This window comes from Ranitomeya imitator, chromosome 5 (genome assembly GCF_032444005.1).
Source record: "Ranitomeya imitator isolate aRanImi1 chromosome 5, aRanImi1.pri, whole genome shotgun sequence".
Lineage (NCBI taxonomy): Eukaryota > Metazoa > Chordata > Amphibia > Anura > Dendrobatidae > Ranitomeya > Ranitomeya imitator.
In genome coordinates, this window is record NC_091286.1 from 935,942 (window position 1) to 957,728 (window position 21,787).

Sequence of the window (21,787 nt, forward strand, 5' to 3'; positions counted from 1 at the left end):
GGGCTAAGCCCCCTTCTTAGAGTAACAGTTTGTAGCTGCCAATTCCTGGCTTTCCTTCTCAGAGAGTGTGGGGAGTTTTATGGCCGAACGGTATTTACGACCAGGTTAGAATCTTCCACTAGCTAGAACTGAAAAGTGGCTCCAAAAATTCATGAAAGATTCTTTGTCTAGTTTTTGTTAGATATTAGGCAAACGATTTAAGCTAGAAATACGAAAAGATATATTCTGATTCTCATTCGGTGTATCTACCCATCCCTTGAAACTCGGGCTTCTAACTCCGTCTGGTAAAGAAGTAGGGTTTTCTCTGGAAATATGTATCCCAGATAGGACATATTTGATCTCATTAGAATGCTCACGTTAATCCGAGATGAATTATGAGTATGTTAGGACTCTGACATGTTTTGTAGTGAAGTTATAGAAATCAGAGAAAATAGTTTAAAGTTTACTCAGAAGGTAGAGAGAGGAGGGTCTGGATAAGCCAGCCTTTCTGTGATGTCACAGCCTTGAAGCTATAACTGTCTGCACACATCCCCAGCTCAGGCTCTCTGCTTGATTTCTTCTTCTGGACTTCTTGTCTTCTCCTGAAGCCAGCAGCCCGTCCTAATGAGCTGGGACATATGGAAAACTTCACTAGCCTGGTTGCCTGCAATGTTTTGAACATGTGAGTGTTATCTTTTCTCATTTATTCCCTTTATGTTATAATTACCCTTGTACATATTTGCAATTGTCTCATTTGTAACATCTTTATAAAATATTTTTGATAAAGCACTGCCTAATTTTTCAATGGGATATACTATTATATGTTAGTTCATTCTCCTGTTCTAAACCGTACCCTAAGTCTCTTGAAGAGAATTACGCTACTGTGTTGGGTTAGCTTCGGACCCGTTTAATCGAAGCTGGTGGCAGCATACGTTTTGTACCGGGTAGTTGGGTGGCATTATAGCGACTGCGGCATTGATAATTATTGTTCCTGCCTGAGTGGGAGTAGTTATCGCGTCGCTGCAGCGTGCCCAATAGCCAGTACATAGCAGGCAGCCTTTCTGGCGACTAATTACCCAGGGTGCAGTACCTAATCTGACCTGAGAGTAAGGGGGGCGCCAGAGAGCTGCAAGTGTTAAGTGGAACTGTAAGCGGGATATACATAAATCCCTGCAGGTTGTGGTATATTGAAAGCAGTGGGATACCTAGAATAAGCCCCTGCTGTAAGCTAAGAGGTCAATAGCCTTGTGTGTGGGTTTTTCATCACATCGTGGAGTGGAGGGATAACTAAGATAGGCCCCCCTGCACATGTGATAGCCGTCTGTTGGCCTAAAGTCACCTCAATCCGTGACGTAGGGGTGACGGTCACGGTGTGAATCCTGACCAATTGGTGACAGCGGTCAGGGGAATCGTGACACATATTCCATGTGTTGGAATCAGAGGTGTACATACCATACGCTCACTGTTAGTTCTAAGCCTATTACTGGAAACAGCTGCAGCCTCCTCTGTTGATAGTCTGTTAATCGCGTAATTGTCCTGACAATAGGGGGTAACAGAAGGTTGTTTGTGACAAAAAGGTAACACCAGGGTGGGTTCAGCGCTGTGATATTTGACAAGGCCTATCACCTCAACTCACTGATCTAACTCCTCCCTGTTCCCTCTTTCAAAATTTTCCTCAGAATCAGCATTATTTGAAAGGCCTTATTTATTACAATGATGGCCGGCTGTACAGGACAGCTTGTTAAACCTCTTGTGGCCACCCCCCTCTTTCCTTAAAGATTATAGCTTGTGATCAGGACCCTCAGTTCTCCTGTAACTATCTGTTACTTTGTAAAGTCTTTATCGTCTGTACATGTCCCTACCTAATTGTAAAGTGCTACGGAATATGGTGGCCCTACAGAAATAAAAATTATTATTATTTATGACAAATTTGCCTTTCATGTTTTCTTATGTACATGTGAATTGCTCCCTTTTGAGGATTTCCAAACTAGATTCAAGCTTGAATTTTTGCCTGTAGGACATTAATGCAAGAGAGCTTGGCTGAGTAGATTACACAAGAAGGAAAACACACAGCAAGTCAGCAGGATCTAGGAGCAACATGGCAGATGTGACAACCTACATGGTGAGCTGCAGCATGTGCTACATGTTCACAGATCGACCAGAAGAAGAATTAAATTTCACCTGTCAGAAGTGTAGACTAGTGGCCCTTTTAGAAGAAAAGGTGCGGGGTCTGGAAGAAAGAATAGCAACTTTGAAACTCATCAAAGAGAATGAAGACTTTCTAGACAGAACAGAAGCATCTCTACTGGTCACAGAAGGTGAAAAAAGTGTCAGAGAACCTCCAAAAGCAGATGAGTGGAAGCATGTGACCAAAAGAAGCAAGAAGACCATGGAGAAATCACCAACCACACAACTGAAGAACCGATATCAAATCTTTGTAGAGGATGAAGATGGCACATCTAAGGATGAAGCAATACCAGCAAGCAAAAAAGAAAAGGGCACACAGCAACAAGTGACAGCAAAAAGTACAGCCAAGAAGCAACGAAGAGTGGTGGTGGTGGGAGACTCACTACTGAGAGGCACAGAAGCAGCCATCTGCAGACCGGACATAACTGCAAGAGAAGTATGCTGCCTTCCAGGTGCGATGATCAAGGATGTGACCGATAGGATACCAAAGCTCTTCAGCTCCAAAGACGTCCACCCATTTCTTCTGATACATGTTGGCACCAATGACACGGCAAGGAAGGACCTACCGACAATCTGCAAAGACTTTGAAGAGTTGGGGAAGAAAGTAAAGGAACTGGATGCACAGGTAGTTTTTTCTTCTATCCTTCCAGTAGACGGGCATGGCACCAGGAGATGGAACAGGATCCTTGATGCAAACAACTGGCTAAGACGATGGTGCAGACAACAAGGATTCGGATTCCTGGACCACGGTGTGAATTACTTGTACGATGGACTCCTCGCCAGAGACGGACTACACCTCAACAAACCTGGGAAACACACATTCGCCAGAAAACTCGCTACACTCATCTCGAGGGCGTTAAACTAGAAGAAGAGGGGACGGGAAGAAAAACATTAGACTTGAACAAAGAAGATCCAGGAAAACATACTCAGAAGGGAGGTAAGAACATTTCTAAAACAATCCACAGCGAGGAGATTGGAACAAAACAAAATCCTCTAAACTGCATGCTCGCAAACGCCAGAAGCCTGACAAACAAGATGGAAGAACTAGAAGCAGAAATATCTACAGGTAACTTTGACATAGTGGGAATAACCGAGACATGGTTAGATGAAAGCTATGACTGGGCAGTTAACTTACAGGGTTACAGTCTGTTTAGAAAGGATCGTAAAAATCGGAGAGGAGGAGGGGTTTGTCTCTATGTAAAGTCTTGTCTAAAGTCCACTTTAAGGGAGGATATTAGCGAAGGAAATGAGGATGTCGAGTCCATATGGGTCGAAATTCATGGAGGGAAAAATGGTAACAAAATTCTCATTGGGGTCTGTTACAAACCCCCAAATATAACAGAAACCATGGAAAGTCTACTTCTAAAGCAGATAGATGAAGCTGCAAACCATAATGAGGTCCTGGTTATGGGGGACTTTAACTACCCGGATATTAACTGGGAAACAGAAACCTGTGAAACCCATAAAGGCAACAGGTTTCTGCTAATAACCAAGAAAAATTATCTTTCACAATTGGTGCAGAATCCAACCAGAGGAGCAGCACTTTTAGACCTAATACTATCTAATAGACCTGACAGAATAACAAATCTGCAGGTGGTTGGGCATTTAGGAAATAGCGACCACAATATTGTGCAGTTTCACCTGTCTTTCACTAGGGGGACTTGTCAGGGAGTCACAAAAACACTGAACTTTAGGAAGGCAAAGTTTGACCAGCTTAGAGATGCCCTTAATCTGGTAGACTGGGACAATATCCTCAGAAATAAGAATACAGATAATAAATGGGAAATGTTTAAGAACATCCTAAATAGGCAGTGTAAGCGGTTTATACCTTGTGGGAATAAAAGGACTAGAAATAGGAAAAACCCAATGTGGCTAAACAAAGAAGTAAGACAGGCAATTAACAGTAAAAAGAAAGCATTTGCACTACTAAAGCAGGATGGCACCATTGAAGCTCTAAAAAACTATAGGGAGAAAAATACTTTATCTAAAAAACTAATTAAAGCTGCCAAAAAGGAAACAGAGAAGCACATTGCTAAGGAGAGTAAAACTAATCCCAAACTGTTCTTCAACTATATCAATAGTAAAAGAATAAAAACTGAAAATGTAGGCCCCTTAAAAAATAGTGAGGAAAGAATGGTTGTAGATGACGAGGAAAAAGCTAACATATTAAACACCTTCTTCTCCACGGTATTCACGGTGGAAAATGAAATGCTAGGTGAAATCCCAAGAAACAATGAAAACCCTATATTAAGGGTCACCAATCTAACCCAAGAAGAGGTGCGAAACCGGCTAAATAAGATTAAAATAGATAAATCTCCGGGTCCGGATGGCATACACCCACGAGTACTAAGAGAACTAAGTAATGTAATAGATAAACCATTATTTCTTATTTTTAGGGACTCTATAGCGACAGGGTCTGTTCCGCAGGATTGGCGCATAGCAAATGTGGTGCCAATATTCAAAAAGGGCTCTAAAAGTGAACCTGGAAATTATAGGCCAGTAAGTCTAACCTCTATTGTTGGTAAAATATTTGAAGGGTTTCTGAGGGATGTTATTCTGGATTATCTCAATGAGAATAACTGTTTAACTCCATATCAGCATGGGTTTATGAGAAATCGCTCCTGTCAAACCAATCTAATCAGTTTTTATGAAGAGGTAAGCTATAGGCTGGACCACGGTGAGTCATTGGACGTGGTATATCTCGATTTTTCCAAAGCGTTTGATACCGTGCCGCACAAGAGGTTGGTACACAAAATGAGAATGCTTGGTCTGGGGGAAATTGTGTGTAAATGGGTTAGTAAATGGCTTAGTGATAGAAAGCAGAGGGTGGTTATAAATGGTATAGTCTCTAACTGGGTCGCTGTGACCAGTGGGGTACCGCAGGGGTCAGTATTGGGACCTGTTCTCTTCAACATATTCATTAATGATCTGGTAGAAGGTTTACACAGTAAAATATCGATATTTGCAGATGATACAAAACTATGTAAAGCAGTTAATACAAGAGAAGATAGTATTCTGCTACAGATGGATCTGGATAAGTTGGAAACTTGGGCTGAAAGGTGGCAGATGAGGTTTAACAATGATAAATGTAAGGTTATACACATGGGAAGAAGGAATCAATGTCACCATTACACACTGAATGGGAAACCACTGGGTAAATCTGACAGGGAGAAGGACTTGGGGATCCTAGTTAATGATAAACTTACCTGGAGCAGCCAGTGCCAGGCAGCAGCTGCCAAGGCAAACAGGATCATGGGGTGCATTAAAAGAGGTCTGGATACACATGATGAGAGCATTATACTGCCTCTGTACAAATCCCTAGTTAGACCGCACATGGAGTACTGTGTCCAGTTTTGGGCACCGGTGCTCAGGAAGGATATAATGGAACTAGAGAGAGTACAAAGGAGGGCAACAAAATTAATAAAGGGGATGGGAGAACTACAATACCCAGATAGATTAGCGAAATTAGGATTATTTAGTCTAGAAAAAAGACGACTGAGGGGCGATCTAATAACTATGTATAAGTATATAAGGGGACAATACAAATATCTCGCTGAGGATCTGTTTATACCAAGGAAGGTGACGGGCACAAGGGGGCATTCTTTGCGTCTGGAGGAGAGAAGGTTTTTCCACCAACATAGAAGAGGATTCTTTACTGTTAGGGCAGTGAGAATCTGGAATTGCTTGCCTGAGGAGGTGGTGATGGCGAACTCAGTCGAGGGGTTCAAGAGAGGCCTGGATGTCTTCCTGGAGCAGAACAATATTGTATCATACAATTATGTTCTGTAGAAGGACGTAGATCTGGGTATTTATTATGATGGAATATAGGCTGAACTGGATGGACAAATGTCTTTTTTCGGCCTTACTAACTATGTTACTATGTTAGATATGGGGTTCCGGATACTGCTATATTCCTATACATCTGTGACGGTGTGTACGGCAGAGCAAGAAGGGACAACAGGCCGAGGGATGATTCAACAGATTTATTATCAAGAACGCTGGAACAACACATACAGGTAGATCTACAGAGTCCACAATTAGTCCAGCGGAACAGATTCGGGGGCACCTCCCGATAATCCTTGTGCCAGCTAACAAAGCAATAGTCCACATGAGTCCAAGGGATCCCAAAACAATCCCACGAACGACGAGATATGTCCTCAGCTCAAGTCTCGCCCCATTCGCTTCCGCAGTCACAGATGGACGTGGGGTCTTGCCTCAGCTAAGAATCCCCACTGCTTCTCCTTCAAGCGTCAACTCACATCTGATCTCAAAAATAAGAATGGATTGTCTGAGCTCCTGGGATCAGCCCATAAAGGGGGTAGGGGTCACACCTTCTATTCAATGGTTGGGTCCACCAGAAGATTCTAGACTGGTCGGCTCCGCTTAGTCTATCCAGTATGTGCATTTGACTAGCCACCTGCTGTGAGGAACAATGGCTATTCCTTCACTAGTGGTGTTGACAAAGCTTAGTTACATTATAGCTCAGGGCTGCAAGTATTGGGGGAAGGAGACAGGTTAAGTTACATACATCCCATGAGATTGCAAAATGTACAGTAAATACAACGAAAGAGAAGTCGCATCACATCATGACATATTATACAAAATACAGGGCAGGGAAAAAAGTACAGATCATGACAACATCGAACGCCGTCAGCTTGGAGCCACTCAAGTTTTCCTGGTCTTTTCCAAACTGGAGTTCTTGAGATCCTTTGATTTCCATAAACCTCTCACACAAGCACATTCTCCAGTCAGCTTATGTGAGAGGGGCTTATGTGAAATGGGTGGTGGATGGACTGGACTTGACAATGGAGGAGTGGGGAGAGGTGGGAGATACAGTTCATTCCTCTGTGGTGAGGGCTAAGGACTGATTGATCCAGTCAAAATGTCTAAGCAGAGTTTAGGTTGAGGAGGTTTTGGATGGCTTTGAATGATTTGTGGTTTCATTGTCTTCCCTCAGTTTGGTCCAAAAATTCTTCCATTCTGGTTTGAACTACTACTGTTTCTTCATGAACATTTTGGATTCCCTAGGGTGTTGTCCCCTAAAATGTGCCTTCTGGGTGTTATACCTGAGCTCATTGATGGCTCCCATCACAGACTCTTTGTTTAGATTCCACTTTTTCGGCACCAGAAAAATAATTATACTGGCATAGAAATCCATGGATATGCTCTGGCTGCTATTAATCATCAAATATACGCCCCTATATAACGTTCTCAATACGAATAGGATATGAGCTTATGAATTTGATGAGATGGCGGAGAGTGTTGCCATATCGAAGGAGCGCAGTGGATGGCCACGGGGACCCGTATGATTGCGTGGTGTATATGTGGCTGTATGTATGCCGTGTATGGGGATATCATTCTGGATTCTTGATTTGTTGTTAATGTTTCCCATACAATTCACGATAATGATCCAGAATTAGAGGTCGAATATACTCAGGTCAAAGTGTCTACATGAACGTCCATCTTCTGATTGACGAGATTTTCATGAACATTGTCATTGATGATGCTTCTGACATCATTTGTGTCGTTCTAATTGTTGCCATTGTTTATTATTTTGCGATATTGGTAAAAAGGAAAATAAAGACTTTAAAAAATAAGAATCCTGAAGGCCTGAGACCATGATTCTCCATAAGACGGTGGACTTACGGACATACATAGAGGTTGAGGAAATGAAACCTGGGGACCAGGCACGGCAGATAAAGCCGATTCTCTGCTTAGCCGCGGACGATGGCACAGCACATATGAGCCTAGAACTGACCCCATGAAGGCGAATTACTACCCCATAAGTCAGAGATATCTCACAAACGGACTTACCACATTTATGTATCGTGCAGTTACACACATTCCCGGAAGAGTTGGAAAATTTGTTATCGACCTCTAATATTTCTCCCTAAAAAAAGGAACAAACTGAATAAGATGTAAAAATGGCAGCTCCTATGTAATAACTAAAATGGCAGAAAGTTACCAACCAAAGAGAAGGAGCACTCACCACATTACAATCCGGCTTCTGCACTCTGTCACAGGAACATTCTGCAGATAGCAAAGGAAATCCGACAGTGCAAGTTATAACCACAGGGAGCACTATTACAGCTGCTACATTCTTGTACATACGGGCAGTATTATAGTAGTTATATTATTGTACATAGGGGCAGTATTATAGTAGTTATATTCTTGTACATAGGGGCAGTATTATAGTAGTTATATTCTTGTATATAGGAGCAGTATTATAGTAGTTATATTCTTGTACATAGGGGCAGTATTATAGTAGTTATATTCTTGTATATAGGGAGCAGTATTATAGTAGTTATATTCTTGTACATAGGGAGCAGTATTATAGTAGTTATATTCTTGTACATAGGGGCAGTATTATAGTAGTTATATTCTTGTACATAGGGAGCAGTATTATAGTAGTTATATTCTTGTACATAGGGGCAGTATTATAGTAGTTATATTCTTGTACATAGGGGCAGTATTATAGTAGTTATATTCTTGTACATAGGGGCAGTATTATAGTAGTTATATTCCTGTACATAGGAGCAGTATTATAGTAGTTATATTCTTGTACATAGGAGCAGTATTATAGTAGTTCTATTCTTGTATATAGGGAGCAGTATTATAGTAGTTATATTCTTGTACATAGGGAGCAGTATTATAGTAGTTATATTCTTGTAAGTAGTGTATAATAGCCATGATCCGTCAAACTCAATCTGACAGGTGCCCCGCCCCCTATCAAAGTGTATCAAAATGTGTAACCCCTCCCCTCTCCTTGTCTGACGGCTGGTATCCAGCTGTCCCTCCTGGTTTGATTTCCCCTTTTGATATCGTTTAATATAGTTTAATTTGCTGCATTTTGATATTATTCCCGTATTTGTGGAATAACACATGTTTATAATTATAGCCTACTCGTGTATTTATTTTACACGTGGTTTATAACACCTTTCTCATTTGTTTTATATTAGATTTTATACGTAGCCCGAGTTTGATTCTGTTAGCTGTGTTTTATTCACAGTGTATTCATATAGTGGAGAACTTAAAACACACCAAGCTGTTTATTTGCGGCCCTACTGAACATTAACTAAATGGTAGGGTTATCTGCGGGTCAGGGGTTTATAACACCTAGGTCAGTTGCTGGTGTATTCGCTTTCCCAATAAATGTTCATTTACACAAACAGAAAAGTTATTGTTTCCTGTAGCTGTCTATTTGTTTTTGTATTCGCTTCCTTAGAAAACTTATTTGTAATTTGTATTTGAACATTAACAGTAAATTGTAAGCTGTGTTTATTCACAGTGTAGCAGATTTTCTCCTTGTGGCTGCCTTATATACACAAACAGAAAAGTTACTGGACAACTTATTTTATATATATATATATATATATATATATATATATATATATATATATATATATATATATATATATATATATATATATATATATATATATAATATGCACCAATGTTACAACACAAGCAAGTAAGAAGCAGTGTGTTTTATATGAATATAAATGTTATTTCTCACAATAAAACAGCATCTCAAATTTTAAGTTAGCTAACAGCATGATGCTGACAAATGCATCTTTGCGGTATCTGATAACGACACGATGAACATTAATTCTGCATTATTTTATCACATGATGAAAATAGCCATTTTATATTGAATTACTGCAGATCGCCGGCATGACTGAGTGTAATATTGCACTCAATACTGTGCAAAGGGTCTGAATACTTATGTCCATGTGATATTTCAGTTTTTCTTTTTAATAAATTCGCAAAAAAATCTACATTTCTGTTTTGTTCAGGCATGATGGCGTGCAGAGTGTACATTAATATATATATCTCAGAATGCAACTGAATAGTAATGCTACATAGCCCATATAAATAGAAAATTATGTAGAAACCCAAAGTTTTGATAAGTGTATGAAAATACACCAATATTAACTATTTTCGCCCGCATTTTATATAAAATCTGCATAAAAAAATCTTCTTGGCTGCACCAAAACACGTAAGAAACAAATTTACAACTTTTAGCGCTGCCGCATCCGCAGATATTATTCCAGCGTTCTTTAATTCTACATAGTAACATAGTAACATAGTTAGTAAGGCCGAAAAAAGACATTTGTCCATCCAGTTCAGCCTATATTCCATCATAATAAATCCCCAGATCTACGTCCTTCTACAGAACCTAATAATTGTATGATACAATATTGTTCTGCTCCAGGAAGACATCCAGGCCTCTCTTGAACCCCTCGACTGAGTTCGCCATCACCACCTCCTCAGGCAAGCAATTCCAGATTCTCACTGCCCTAACAGTAAAGAATCCTCTTCTATGTTGGTGGAAAAACCTTCTCTCCTCCAGACGCAAAGAATGCCCCCTTGTGCCCGTCACCTTCCTTGGTATAAACAGATCCTCAGCGAGATATTTGTATTGTCCCCTTATATACTTATACATGGTTATTAGATCGCCCCTCAGTCGTCTTTTTTCTAGACTAAATAATCCTAATTTCGCTAATCTGTCTGGGTATTGTAGTTCTCCCATCCCCTTTATTAATTTTGTTGCCCTCCTTTGTACTCTCTCTAGTTCCATTATATCCTTCATGAGCACCGGTGCCCAAAACTGGACACAGTACTCCATGTGCGGTCTAACTAGGGATTTGTACAGAGGCAGTATAATGCTCTCATCATGTGTATCCAGACCTCTTTTAATGCACCCCATGATCCTGTTTGCCTTGGCAGCTGCTGCCTGGCACTGGCTGCTCCAGGTAAGTTTATCATTAACTAGGATCCCCAAGTCCTTCTCCCTGTCAGATTTACCCAGTGGTTTCCCGTTCAGTGTGTAATGGTGATATTGATTCCTTCTTCCCATGTGTATAACCTTACATTTATCATTGTTAAACCTCATCTGCCACCTTTCAGCCCAAGTTTCCAACTTATCCAGATCCATCTGTAGCAGAATACTATCTTCTCTTGTATTAACTGCTTTACATAGTTTTGTATCATCTGCAAATATCGATATTTTACTGTGTAAACCTTCTACCAGATCATTAATGAATATGTTGAAGAGAACAGGTCCCAATACTGACCCCTGCGGTACCCCACTGGTCACAGCGACCCAGTTAGAGACTATACCATTTATAACCACCCTCTGCTTTCTATCACTAAGCCAGTTACTAACCCATTTACACACATTTTCCCCCAGACCAAGCATTCTCATTTTGTGTACCAACCTCTTGTGCGGCACGGTATCAAACGCTTTGGAAAAATCGAGATATACCACGTCCAATGACTCACCGTGGTCCAGCCTATAGCTTACCTCTTCATAAAAACTGATTAGATTGGTTTGACAGGAGCGATTTCTCATAAACCCATGCTGATATGGAGTTAAACAGTTATTCTCATTGAGATAATCCAGAATAACATCCCTCAGAAACCCTTCAAATATTTTACCAACAATAGAGGTTAGACTTACTGGCCTATAATTTCCAGGTTCACTTTTAGAGCTCTTTTTGAATATTGGCACCACATTTGCTATGCGCCAGTCCTGCGGAACAGATCCTGTCGCTATAGAGTCCCTAAAAATAAGAAATAATGGTTTATCTATTACATTACTTAGTTCCCTTAGTACTCGTGGGTGTATGCCATCCGGACCCGGAGATTTATCTATTTTAATCTTATTTAGCCGGTTTCGCACCTCTTCTTGGGTTAGATTGGTGACCCTTAATATAGGGTTTTCATTGTTTCTTGGGATTTCACCTAGCATTTCATTTTCCACCGTGAATACCGTGGAGAAGAAGGTGTTTAATATGTTAGCTTTTTCCTCGTCATCTACAACCATTCTTTCCTCACTATTTTTTAAGGGGCCTACATTTTCAGCTTTTATTCTTTTACTATTGATATAGTTGAAGAACAGTTTGGGATTAGTTTTACTCTCCTTAGCAATGTGCTTCTCTGTTTCCTTTTTGGCAGCTTTAATTAGTTTTTTAGATAAAGTATTTTTCTCCCTATAGTTTTTTAGAGCTTCAATGGTGCCATCCTGCTTTAGTAGTGCAAATGCTTTCTTTTTACTGTTAATTGCCTGTCTTACTTCTTTGTTTAGCCACATTGGGTTTTTCCTATTTCTAGTCCTTTTATTCCCACAAGGTATAAACCGCTTACACTGCCTATTTAGGATGTTCTTAAACATTTCCCATTTATTATCTGTATTCTTATTTCTGAGGATATTGTCCCAGTCTACCAGATTAAGGGCATCTCTAAGCTGTTCAAACTTTGCCTTCCTAAAGTTCAATGTTTTTGTGACTCCCTGACAAGTCCCCCTAGTGAAAGACAGGTGAAACTGCACAATATTGTGGTCGCTATTTCCTAAATGCCCAACCACCTGCAGATTTGTTATTCTGTCAGGTCTATTAGATAGTATTAGGTCTAAAAGTGCTGCTCCTCTGGTTGGATTCTGCACCAATTGTGAAAGATAATTTTTCTTGGTTATTAGCAGAAACCTGTTGCCTTTATGGGTTTCACAGGTTTCTGTTTCCCAGTTAATATCCGGGTAGTTAAAGTCCCCCATAACCAGGACCTCATTATGGGTTGCAGCTTCATCTATCTGCTTTAGAAGTAGACTTTCCATGGTTTCTGTTATATTTGGGGGTTTGTAACAGACCCCAATGAGAATTTTGTTACCATTTTTCCCTCCATGAATTTCGACCCATATGGACTCGACATCCTCATTTCCTTCGCTAATATCCTCCCTTAAAGTGGACTTTAGACAAGACTTTACATAGAGACAAACCCCTCCTCCTCTCCGATTTTTACGATCCTTTCTAAACAGACTGTAACCCTGTAAGTTAACTGCCTTACTGTAACTGTAAGTTAATGTATTTTATCACACATTAATTTCACAACTTTTATATGATATTTATAACACATTCTCATTTATAAGGGATTTATAACACAATATTGTAAAATCATTTATTGGTTCGCGGCCTTACTAATATCCTTTGAAAATAAATTCAGCATTATTATTCCATGCTGTGACATTTTTATTCTGCAGCAACCTGTTTAGTAAAAATTCAGCATTCTTTTTATATCTTTGGTTTATATTATATTAGCTTTTTGTCATAGGTCAGGGATTTTTTGCACTTTATTAATATGCGGTTATTAGTCATTTAGGACTTATGTTATCATGTTTTTGCACTTTATTAATATGCTGACCACATAGGTCAGGCACGAACACACACACACAACACAGAACTCACACACAACAAACACACATAACATACAAAACACACACAACACATACAACACACACGACAAACATACACACACACAACATACAGAACACATACAACACATGCGACACACACACACAAACAACACACACACAACAAATACACATGATTTTTTGCACTTTATTAATATGCGGGCCACATAGGTCAGTGATTTTTGCACTTCATAGGTCAGGGATTTTTTTGCACTTTATTAATATGCGGTTATTAGTCATTTAGGACTTATGTTATCATGTTTTTGCACTTTATTAATATGCTGACCACATAGGTCAGGGATTTTTTGCACTTTATTAATATGCGGTTATTAGTCATTTAGGACTTATGTTATCATGTTTTTGCACTTTATTAATATGCTGACCACATAGGTCAGGGATTTTTGCACTTTATTAATATGCGGTCCACATAGGTCAGTGATTTTTCCACTTTATTAATATGCTGTACACATATAGTATTTTTGATATCTCAAAAGGGTGTGACACATTCCCATATATTATTCCAGCTTTCTTTAATTCTACATTATTTTAGCACATATTAATTTTACAGGGGCCTGTGCTGTCTATAATTTGACGCCTTTTTATTCAAAGACATCTAACATATACAGACTTTTAATGTTTTTGTGTAAAATCGCGGGCAGACAGGCACGAACACACACACACACACACACACACAACACAGAACCCACACACAACAAACACACAGAACCCACACACACAACACATACAACACACACAAGAAATAGACATTTAGGACTTATTTATGATTAATATGCGATTATTAGTCATTTAGGACTTATGTTATCATGTTTTTGCACTTTATTAATATGCGGTTATTATTCATTTAGGACTTATGTTATCATGTTTTTGCACTTTATTAATATGCTGACCACATAGGTCAGGGATTTTTTGTACTTTATTAATATGCGGGCCACAAACACTTCTGCACCCACGGGCGCTTCTCAGACAACCATGCATCCGGTACTCATCAATCACTGTGAAATAATGCAAAAATACATCTGTGTGCGGCTGTCGGCATCAACATTTTGCTATTATAAGTTTATGGTTCTGTAAAGAACACGCAACACATACAGAACTCACACACACACACACACAAATACACACAACACACAACACGCACATATTATGAAAAATGACAATCATTGTATGTGATTTAAAAGACTTTAGTTAGATTTATCAGGGGTGATTTAGTTTGAAAGCACGCAGCTCCTCGGTAATGTCTGGTGTTGGACATGCATTTAACAGTCTTTCATATGTATCGCAGAAAGATTTTAGTTCCATCTGTGCGAGTTTGCTTTGAGCGTACTGCGCAGACATGTCAGTAAACATTTTGACATGGTCAGCATCCCACGAAGGACGACCTGTGTAAGGTGTATGTACAGCAACTTTTTGCTTTCTACCTACACGGCGCCGGGATACGGCGCGTTTCTTTAGAGGTAATACAGGGGCAAAAACGCTAGAAGAGCCTGCAAGAGCAGTATCTGCAGATTGCACAGTCTGGCACACAGGTATATTGAGGGGCTCTGTGGGTGACCACATACCCTCGGAGAGCTGTTCAATTTCTCTGTTTTCAGGAGTAACTTGTGGTATGGCGTCTGTGCTATTGGCGGGCCGAGTTATGCGAGGCCTAGCGTTCTGCGCTGCACGTTTCTCTCTTGAAACGTTCGTATATTTCTGATGTGAAATCTTGGGGCTTGGATTCCCGGGTTGTTTTGGTGCCGCGTAGCATTCATCACGATCCACAACACAGATGGGCGAAAGAGATGTTGTTCGCACCGCCGTATTAGCTCTTTGTGGTTGATTCTCTTCAGCGCCGTAATTACGCCGGTGCAAAACTCGTTGCTGAAGAGGCGACGTATCTAAAAGAAAAGATACAAGTGGCGGTTAGCCGCGAAACGGCGCAAAATTGGAAAAGCTAAACGGCGACGCATAGCTATGATCATGCGTAATATTTGAAAAGTTAATGGGGACAGGTACCCATGAAATCATTGTAACAATATTTACATAAACCTGTATAGAGCAGTCCAGATATATACTTACAAGTATGAAGCGGGAATTGTCCCACAACAGCTCCTGGTTTAACGGGCGGCGTGATGCTCAAACTCGCAGAGGCGGGAATATTCTCTTTTTCAAGCTGTATTTTCCGGGCAACTAGATTAGCTGGTGTAAGTAAAAATATAACGATTAGCGAACACAGAATTGATTTTCTACACAAAACTGCAGCGTTGAGACGGATATATATATATATATATATATATTCAAAAATGAATTTTCTGACAGTTAGCTAGCAGCTGTAAGTAAATATGAGTATTACACAAAAGTGAGAATCGACTGTATTTCAAGTGAACAGATACCTTTTCTATTCTTGAAACACCGGCGTAACGAGCTGCCGCGTCTTTTAGGCGCATCGGGTTTCGCTGAAGTTGCAGGGTTCTTGACATCTATGATCTCCACGTCTGAACCCAGCGTATCGCGTGGTTCGGGAACACACCAGTTTTCAGGCATATCGTCAGATGTCTCCGTGTCAGTATCTGTATGAGAAATTGCGCGTAGTTCGTGTTTACATACAAAGGATTAAAGCAACTGATATAGTATAATATAGTTTTACGGTATAAACATATTTGCGGTGTAAATTAATATAGCAAGACTTATGCCGCTATATATTAATAATTCAGTATTATATTGGTGGATACCGCTATTATTTGTTTTATTAATTTAATCATATATTTATTATGACATAATTTGTGTAATACAATAGTTAATAGATGCTATAGTTTTATGCCATAAACAGTATATATTAACATAGATAATATATATATATATATATATATATATATATATATATATATATATATTTAGCTTTCTTACATGTGATACATGAAAAATAAATATCTTTGTACCGTGTTACAATGACATTTTTCCCTATCTAAAAGCAAAAAGGTGCTCCTAATTACCCATGATGAGGTGAAGAGCAGGCCCATTATCGGCTAGCGGCTCCACGGCTTCAATGCGCTCATAATTCTGCGTTATGAAATTATTGCGCCAATCGGGCGACATACACGGCTCTTAAATAAGAAAGAATGCATGAATATATAATTAATATAATTTACTTATAATATAATGACACAATCAGAATGAGTCAATATTCTGTACATTATACGCGTATAATACCTAATTGTGTGCTTGCAAGAAGGGGGCTGCATTGCTCGCGAGGGTATTGGGCTTCCATCTTAAATAAATAGGGGATAAGTTTTATCTATAACTGCTCCGCCAATAAATACAGTTTAAAACTACGTTACAAAAATATGCGTTACAGGCATTGATAATATTAGACCGCAAATTAAACAGTAAACACTTATTTTTCAGAGAGTAGCGCAACTGTTCAGAGAGAAATTACCACCCACCGTGAACACACCTACAGGAAAACCGCATTATACGGCACCCGTGACTAATTGCTAGCACATGTCAGATAACAATGGTGGTTATGGCCCAGCCATAAGCCTTTCTATATTAATTATGTCCCACAAATATGGCTTATACAGTAAAAACTATATTATACATCGCTACTAAATATGCAGTTAGCTTCCAGTATAACACTAACTTATTAAACAAATAACATCCTTAATTATGGTTTAGAGATGCATAGTTAAATATAATTAAGCATTTGCGAATAATAAGACAAGTGTCTTATATACTTACATTTAGAATAGTCCTTCTTTTAGCCTAGTCTGGCTTCTGGTGGATGTCTGTTGTACTGTAGTGGGACAGTCAGCTGTATTTATCCTGAGTGTCAGAAAGCAACTCAGCTGTTAACACCCAGAAACACACCCAGTTACGCCACATCACACGCCTTCTGTTAACAACCAGAACACAGTCATACATGCAATTAATGCATGTATTAACTCAGTATTATACGCGTATAATGTACAGAGTATTGACTCATTCTGATTGTGTCATTATATTATAAGTAAATTATATTAATTATATATTCATGCATTCTTTCTTATTTAAGAGCCGTGTATGTCGCCCGATTGGCGCAACAATTTCATAACGCAGAATTATGAGCGCATTGAAGCCGTGGAGCCGCTAGCCGATAATGGGCCTGCTCTTCACCTCATCATGGGTAATTAGGAGCACCTTTTTGCTTTTAGATAGGGAAAAATGTCATTGTAACACGGTACAAAGATATTTATCTTTCATGTATCACATGTAAGAAAGCTAAATATATATATATATATGTATATATATATATATATATATATATATATATTATCTATGTTAATATATACTGTTTATGGCATAAAACTATAGCATCTATTAACTATTGTATTACACAAATTATGTCATAATAAATATATGATTAAATTAATAAAACAAATAATAGCGGTAGCCACCAATATAATACTGAATTATTAATATATAGCGGCATAAGTCTTGCTATATTAATTTACACCGCAAATATGTTTATACCGTAAAACTATATTATACTATATCAGTTGCTTTAATCCTTTGTATGTAAACACGAACTACGCGCAATTTCTCATACAGATACTGACACGGAGACATCTGACGATATGCCTGAAAACTGGTGTGTTCCCGAACCACGCGATACGCTGGGTTCAGACGTGGAGATCATAGATGTCAAGAACCCTGCAACTTCAGCGAAACCCGATGCGCCTAAAAGACGCGGCAGCTCGTTACGCCGGTGTTTCAAGAATAGAAAAGGTATCTGTTCACTTGAAATACAGTCGATTCTCACTTTTGTGTAATACTCATATTTACTTACAGCTGCTAGCTAACTGTCAGAAAATTCATTTTTGAATATATATATATATATATATATATATATATCCGTCTCAACGCTGCAGTTTTGTGTAGAAAATCAATTCTGTGTTCGCTAATCGTTATATTTTTACTTACACCAGCTAATCTAGTTGCCCGGAAAATACAGCTTGAAAAAGAGAATATTCCCGCCTCTGCGAGTTTGAGCATCGCGCCGCCCGTTAAACCAGGAGCTGTTGTGGGACAATTCCCGCTTCATACTTGTAAGTATATATCTGGACTGCTCTATACAGGTTTATGTAAATATTGTTACAATGATTTCATGGGTACCTGTCCCCATTAACTTTTCAAATATTAAGCATGATCATAGCTATGCGTCGCCGTTTAGCTTTTCCAATTTTGCGCCGTTTCGCGGCTAACCGCCACTTGTATCTTTTCTTTTAGATACGTCGCCTCTTCAGCAACGAGTTTTGCACCGGCGTAATTACGGCGCTGAAGAGAATCAACCACAAAGAGCTAATACGGCGGTGCGAACAACATCTCTTTCGCCCATCTGTGTCGTGGATCGTGATGAATGCTACGCGGCACCAAAACAACCCGGGAATCCAAGCCCCAAGATTTCACATCAGAAATATACGAACGTTTCAAGAGAGAAACGTGCAGCGCAGAACGCTAGGCCCCGCATAACTCGGCCCGCCAATAGCACAGACGCCATACCACAAGTTACTCCTGAAAACAGAGAAATTGAACAGCTCTCCGAGGGTATGTGGTCACCCATAGAGCCCCTCAATATACCTGTGTGCCAGACTGTGCAATCTGCAGATACTGCTCTTGCAGGCTCTTCTAGCGTTTTTGCCCCTGTATTACCTCTAAAGAAACGCGCCGTATCCCGGCGCCGTGTAGGTAGAAAGCAAAAAGTTGCTGTACATACACCTTACACAGGTCGTCCTTCGTGGGATGCTGACCATGTCAAAATGTTTACTGACATGTCTGCGCAGTACGCTCAAAGCAAACTCGCACAGATGGAACTAAAATCTTTCTGCGATACATATGAAAGACTGTTAAATGCATGTCCAACACCAGACATTACCGAGGAGCTGCGTGCTTTCAAACTAAATCACCCCTGATAAATCTAACTAAAGTCTTTTAAATCACATACAATGATTGTCATTTTTCATAATATGTGCGTGTTGTGTGTTGTGTGTATTTGTGTGTGTGTGTGTGTGTGAGTTCTGTATGTGTTGCGTGTTCTTTACAGAACCATAAACTTATAATAGCAAAATGTTGATGCCGACAGCCGCACACAGATGTATTTTTGCATTATTTCACAGTGATTGATGAGTACCGGATGCATGGTTGTCTGAGAAGCGCCCGTGGGTGCAGAAGTGTTTGTGGCCCGCATATTAATAAAGTACAAAAAATCCCTGACCTATGTGGTCAGCATATTAATAAAGTGCAAAAACATGATAACATAAGTCCTAAATGACTAATAACCGCATATTAATAAAGTGCAAAAACATGATAACATAAGTCCTAAATGACTAATAATCGCATATTAATCATAAATAAGTCCTAAATGTCTATTTCTTGTGTGTGTTGTATGTGTTGTGTGTGTGGGTTCTGTGTGTTTGTTGTGTGTGGGTTCTGTGTTGTGTGTGTGTGTGTGTGTGTTCGTGCCTGTCTGCCCGCGATTTTACACAAAAACATTAAAAGTCTGTATATGTTAGATGTCTTTGAATAAAAAGGCGTCAAATTATAGACAGCACAGGCCCCTGTAAAATTAATATGTGCTAAAATAATGTAGAATTAAAGAAAGCTGGAATAATATATGGGAATGTGTCACACCCTTTTGAGATATCAAAAATACTATATGTGTACAGCATATTAATAAAGTGGAAAAATCACTGACCTATGTGGACCGCATATTAATAAAGTGCAAAAATCCCTGACCTATGTGGTCAGCATATTAATAAAGTGCAAAAACATGATAACATAAGTCCTAAATGACTAATAACCGCATATTAATAAAGTGCAAAAAATCCCTGACCTATGTGGTCAGCATATTAATAAAGTGCAAAAACATGATAACATAAGTCCTAAATGACTAATAACCGCATATTAATAAAGTGCAAAAAAATCCCTGACCTATGAAGTGCAAAAATCACTGACCTATGTGGCCCGCATATTAATAAAGTGCAAAAAATCATGTGTATTTGTTATGTGTGTGTTGTTTGTGTGTGTGTGTCGCATGTGTTGTATGTGTTCTTTTTGTGTTTTGTGTGTGTGTGTTTGTCGTGTGTGTTGTATGTGTTGTGTGTGTTTTGTATGTTATGTGTGTTTGTTGTGTGTGAGTTCTGTGTTGTGTGTGTGTGTTCGTGCCTGACCTATGTGGTCAGCATATTAATAAAGTGCAAAAACATGATAACATAAGTCCTAAATGACTAATAACCGCATATTAATAAAGTGCAAAAAATCCCTGACCTATGACAAAAAGCTAATATAATATAAACCAAAGACATAAAAAGAATGCTGAATTTTTACTAAACAGGTTGCTGCAGAATAAAAATGTCACAGCATGGAATAATAATGCTGAATTTATTTTCAAAGGATATTAGTAAGGCCGCGAACCAATAAATGATTTTACAATATTGTGTTATAAATCCCTTATAAATGAGAATGTGTTATAAATATCATATAAAAGTTGTGAAATTAATGTGTGATAAAATAATGTAGAATTAAAGAACGCTGGAATAATATCTGCGGATGCGGCAGCGCTAAAAGTTGTACATTTGTTTCTTACGTGTTTTGGTGCAGCCAAGAAGATTTTTTTATGCAGATTTTATATAAAATGCGGGCGAAAATAGTTAATATTGGTGTATTTTCATACACTTATCAAAACATTGGGTTTCTACATAATTTTCTATTTATATGGACTAATTAACATTACTATTCAGTTGCATTCTGAGATATATATATATTAATGTACACTCTGCACGCCATCATGCCTGAACAAAACAGAAATGTAGATTTTTTTGCGAATTTATTAAAAAGAAAAACTGAAATATCACACGGACATAAGTATTCAGACCCTTTGCACAGTATTGAGTGCAATATTACACTCAGTCATGCCGGCGATCTGCAGTAATTCAATATAAAATGGCTATTTTCATCATGTGATAAAATAATGCAGAATTAATGTTCATCGTGTCGTTATCAGATACCGCAAAGATGCATTTGTCAGCATCATGCTGTTAGCTAACTTAAAATTTGAGATGCTGTTTTATTGTGAGAAATAACATTTATATTCATATAAAACACACTGCTTCTTACTTGCTTGTGTTGTAACATTGGTGCATATTATATATATATATATATATATAAAATAAGTTGTCCAGTAACTTTCCTGTTTGTGTATATAAGGCAGCCACAAGGAGAAAATCTGCTACACTGTGAATAAACACAGCTTACAATTTACTGTTAATGTTCAAATACAAATTACAAATAAGTTTTCTAAGGAAGCGAATACAAAAACAAATAGACAGCTACAGGAAA

The 21,787-nt window shown here is 38.8% G+C and overlaps 1 protein-coding gene and 2 long non-coding RNA genes across 3 annotated transcripts in view; 1 reads left to right on the top strand and 2 right to left on the bottom strand.

Annotated features, from left to right (window-relative positions):
• OTOG (otogelin) overlaps positions 1-21,787 on the bottom strand; it is a 563,613-nt gene that overhangs the window by 77,061 nt on the left and 464,765 nt on the right. Inside the window, exons 42-43 of the mRNA XM_069768186.1 lie at positions 8,156-8,196; positions 7,981-8,056 (exon numbers count right to left, since the gene is read on the bottom strand). Coding sequence (XP_069624287.1) covers positions 7,981-8,056; positions 8,156-8,196 — 117 coding nt within the window. The remainder of the gene's footprint in view (positions 1-7,980; positions 8,057-8,155; positions 8,197-21,787) is intronic.
• Positions 15,565-16,519, bottom strand: LOC138681006 (uncharacterized). Its single transcript, XR_011321872.1, has 3 exons — positions 16,408-16,519; positions 15,808-15,984; positions 15,565-15,613 (listed from the first exon to the last, which is right to left on the bottom strand). It is a non-coding gene; the product is annotated as an uncharacterized lncRNA (long non-coding RNA).
• LOC138681005 (uncharacterized) lies at positions 17,845-18,789 on the top strand. The gene is made up of 3 exons (XR_011321871.1): positions 17,845-18,178; positions 18,379-18,498; positions 18,680-18,789. It is a non-coding gene; the product is annotated as an uncharacterized lncRNA (long non-coding RNA).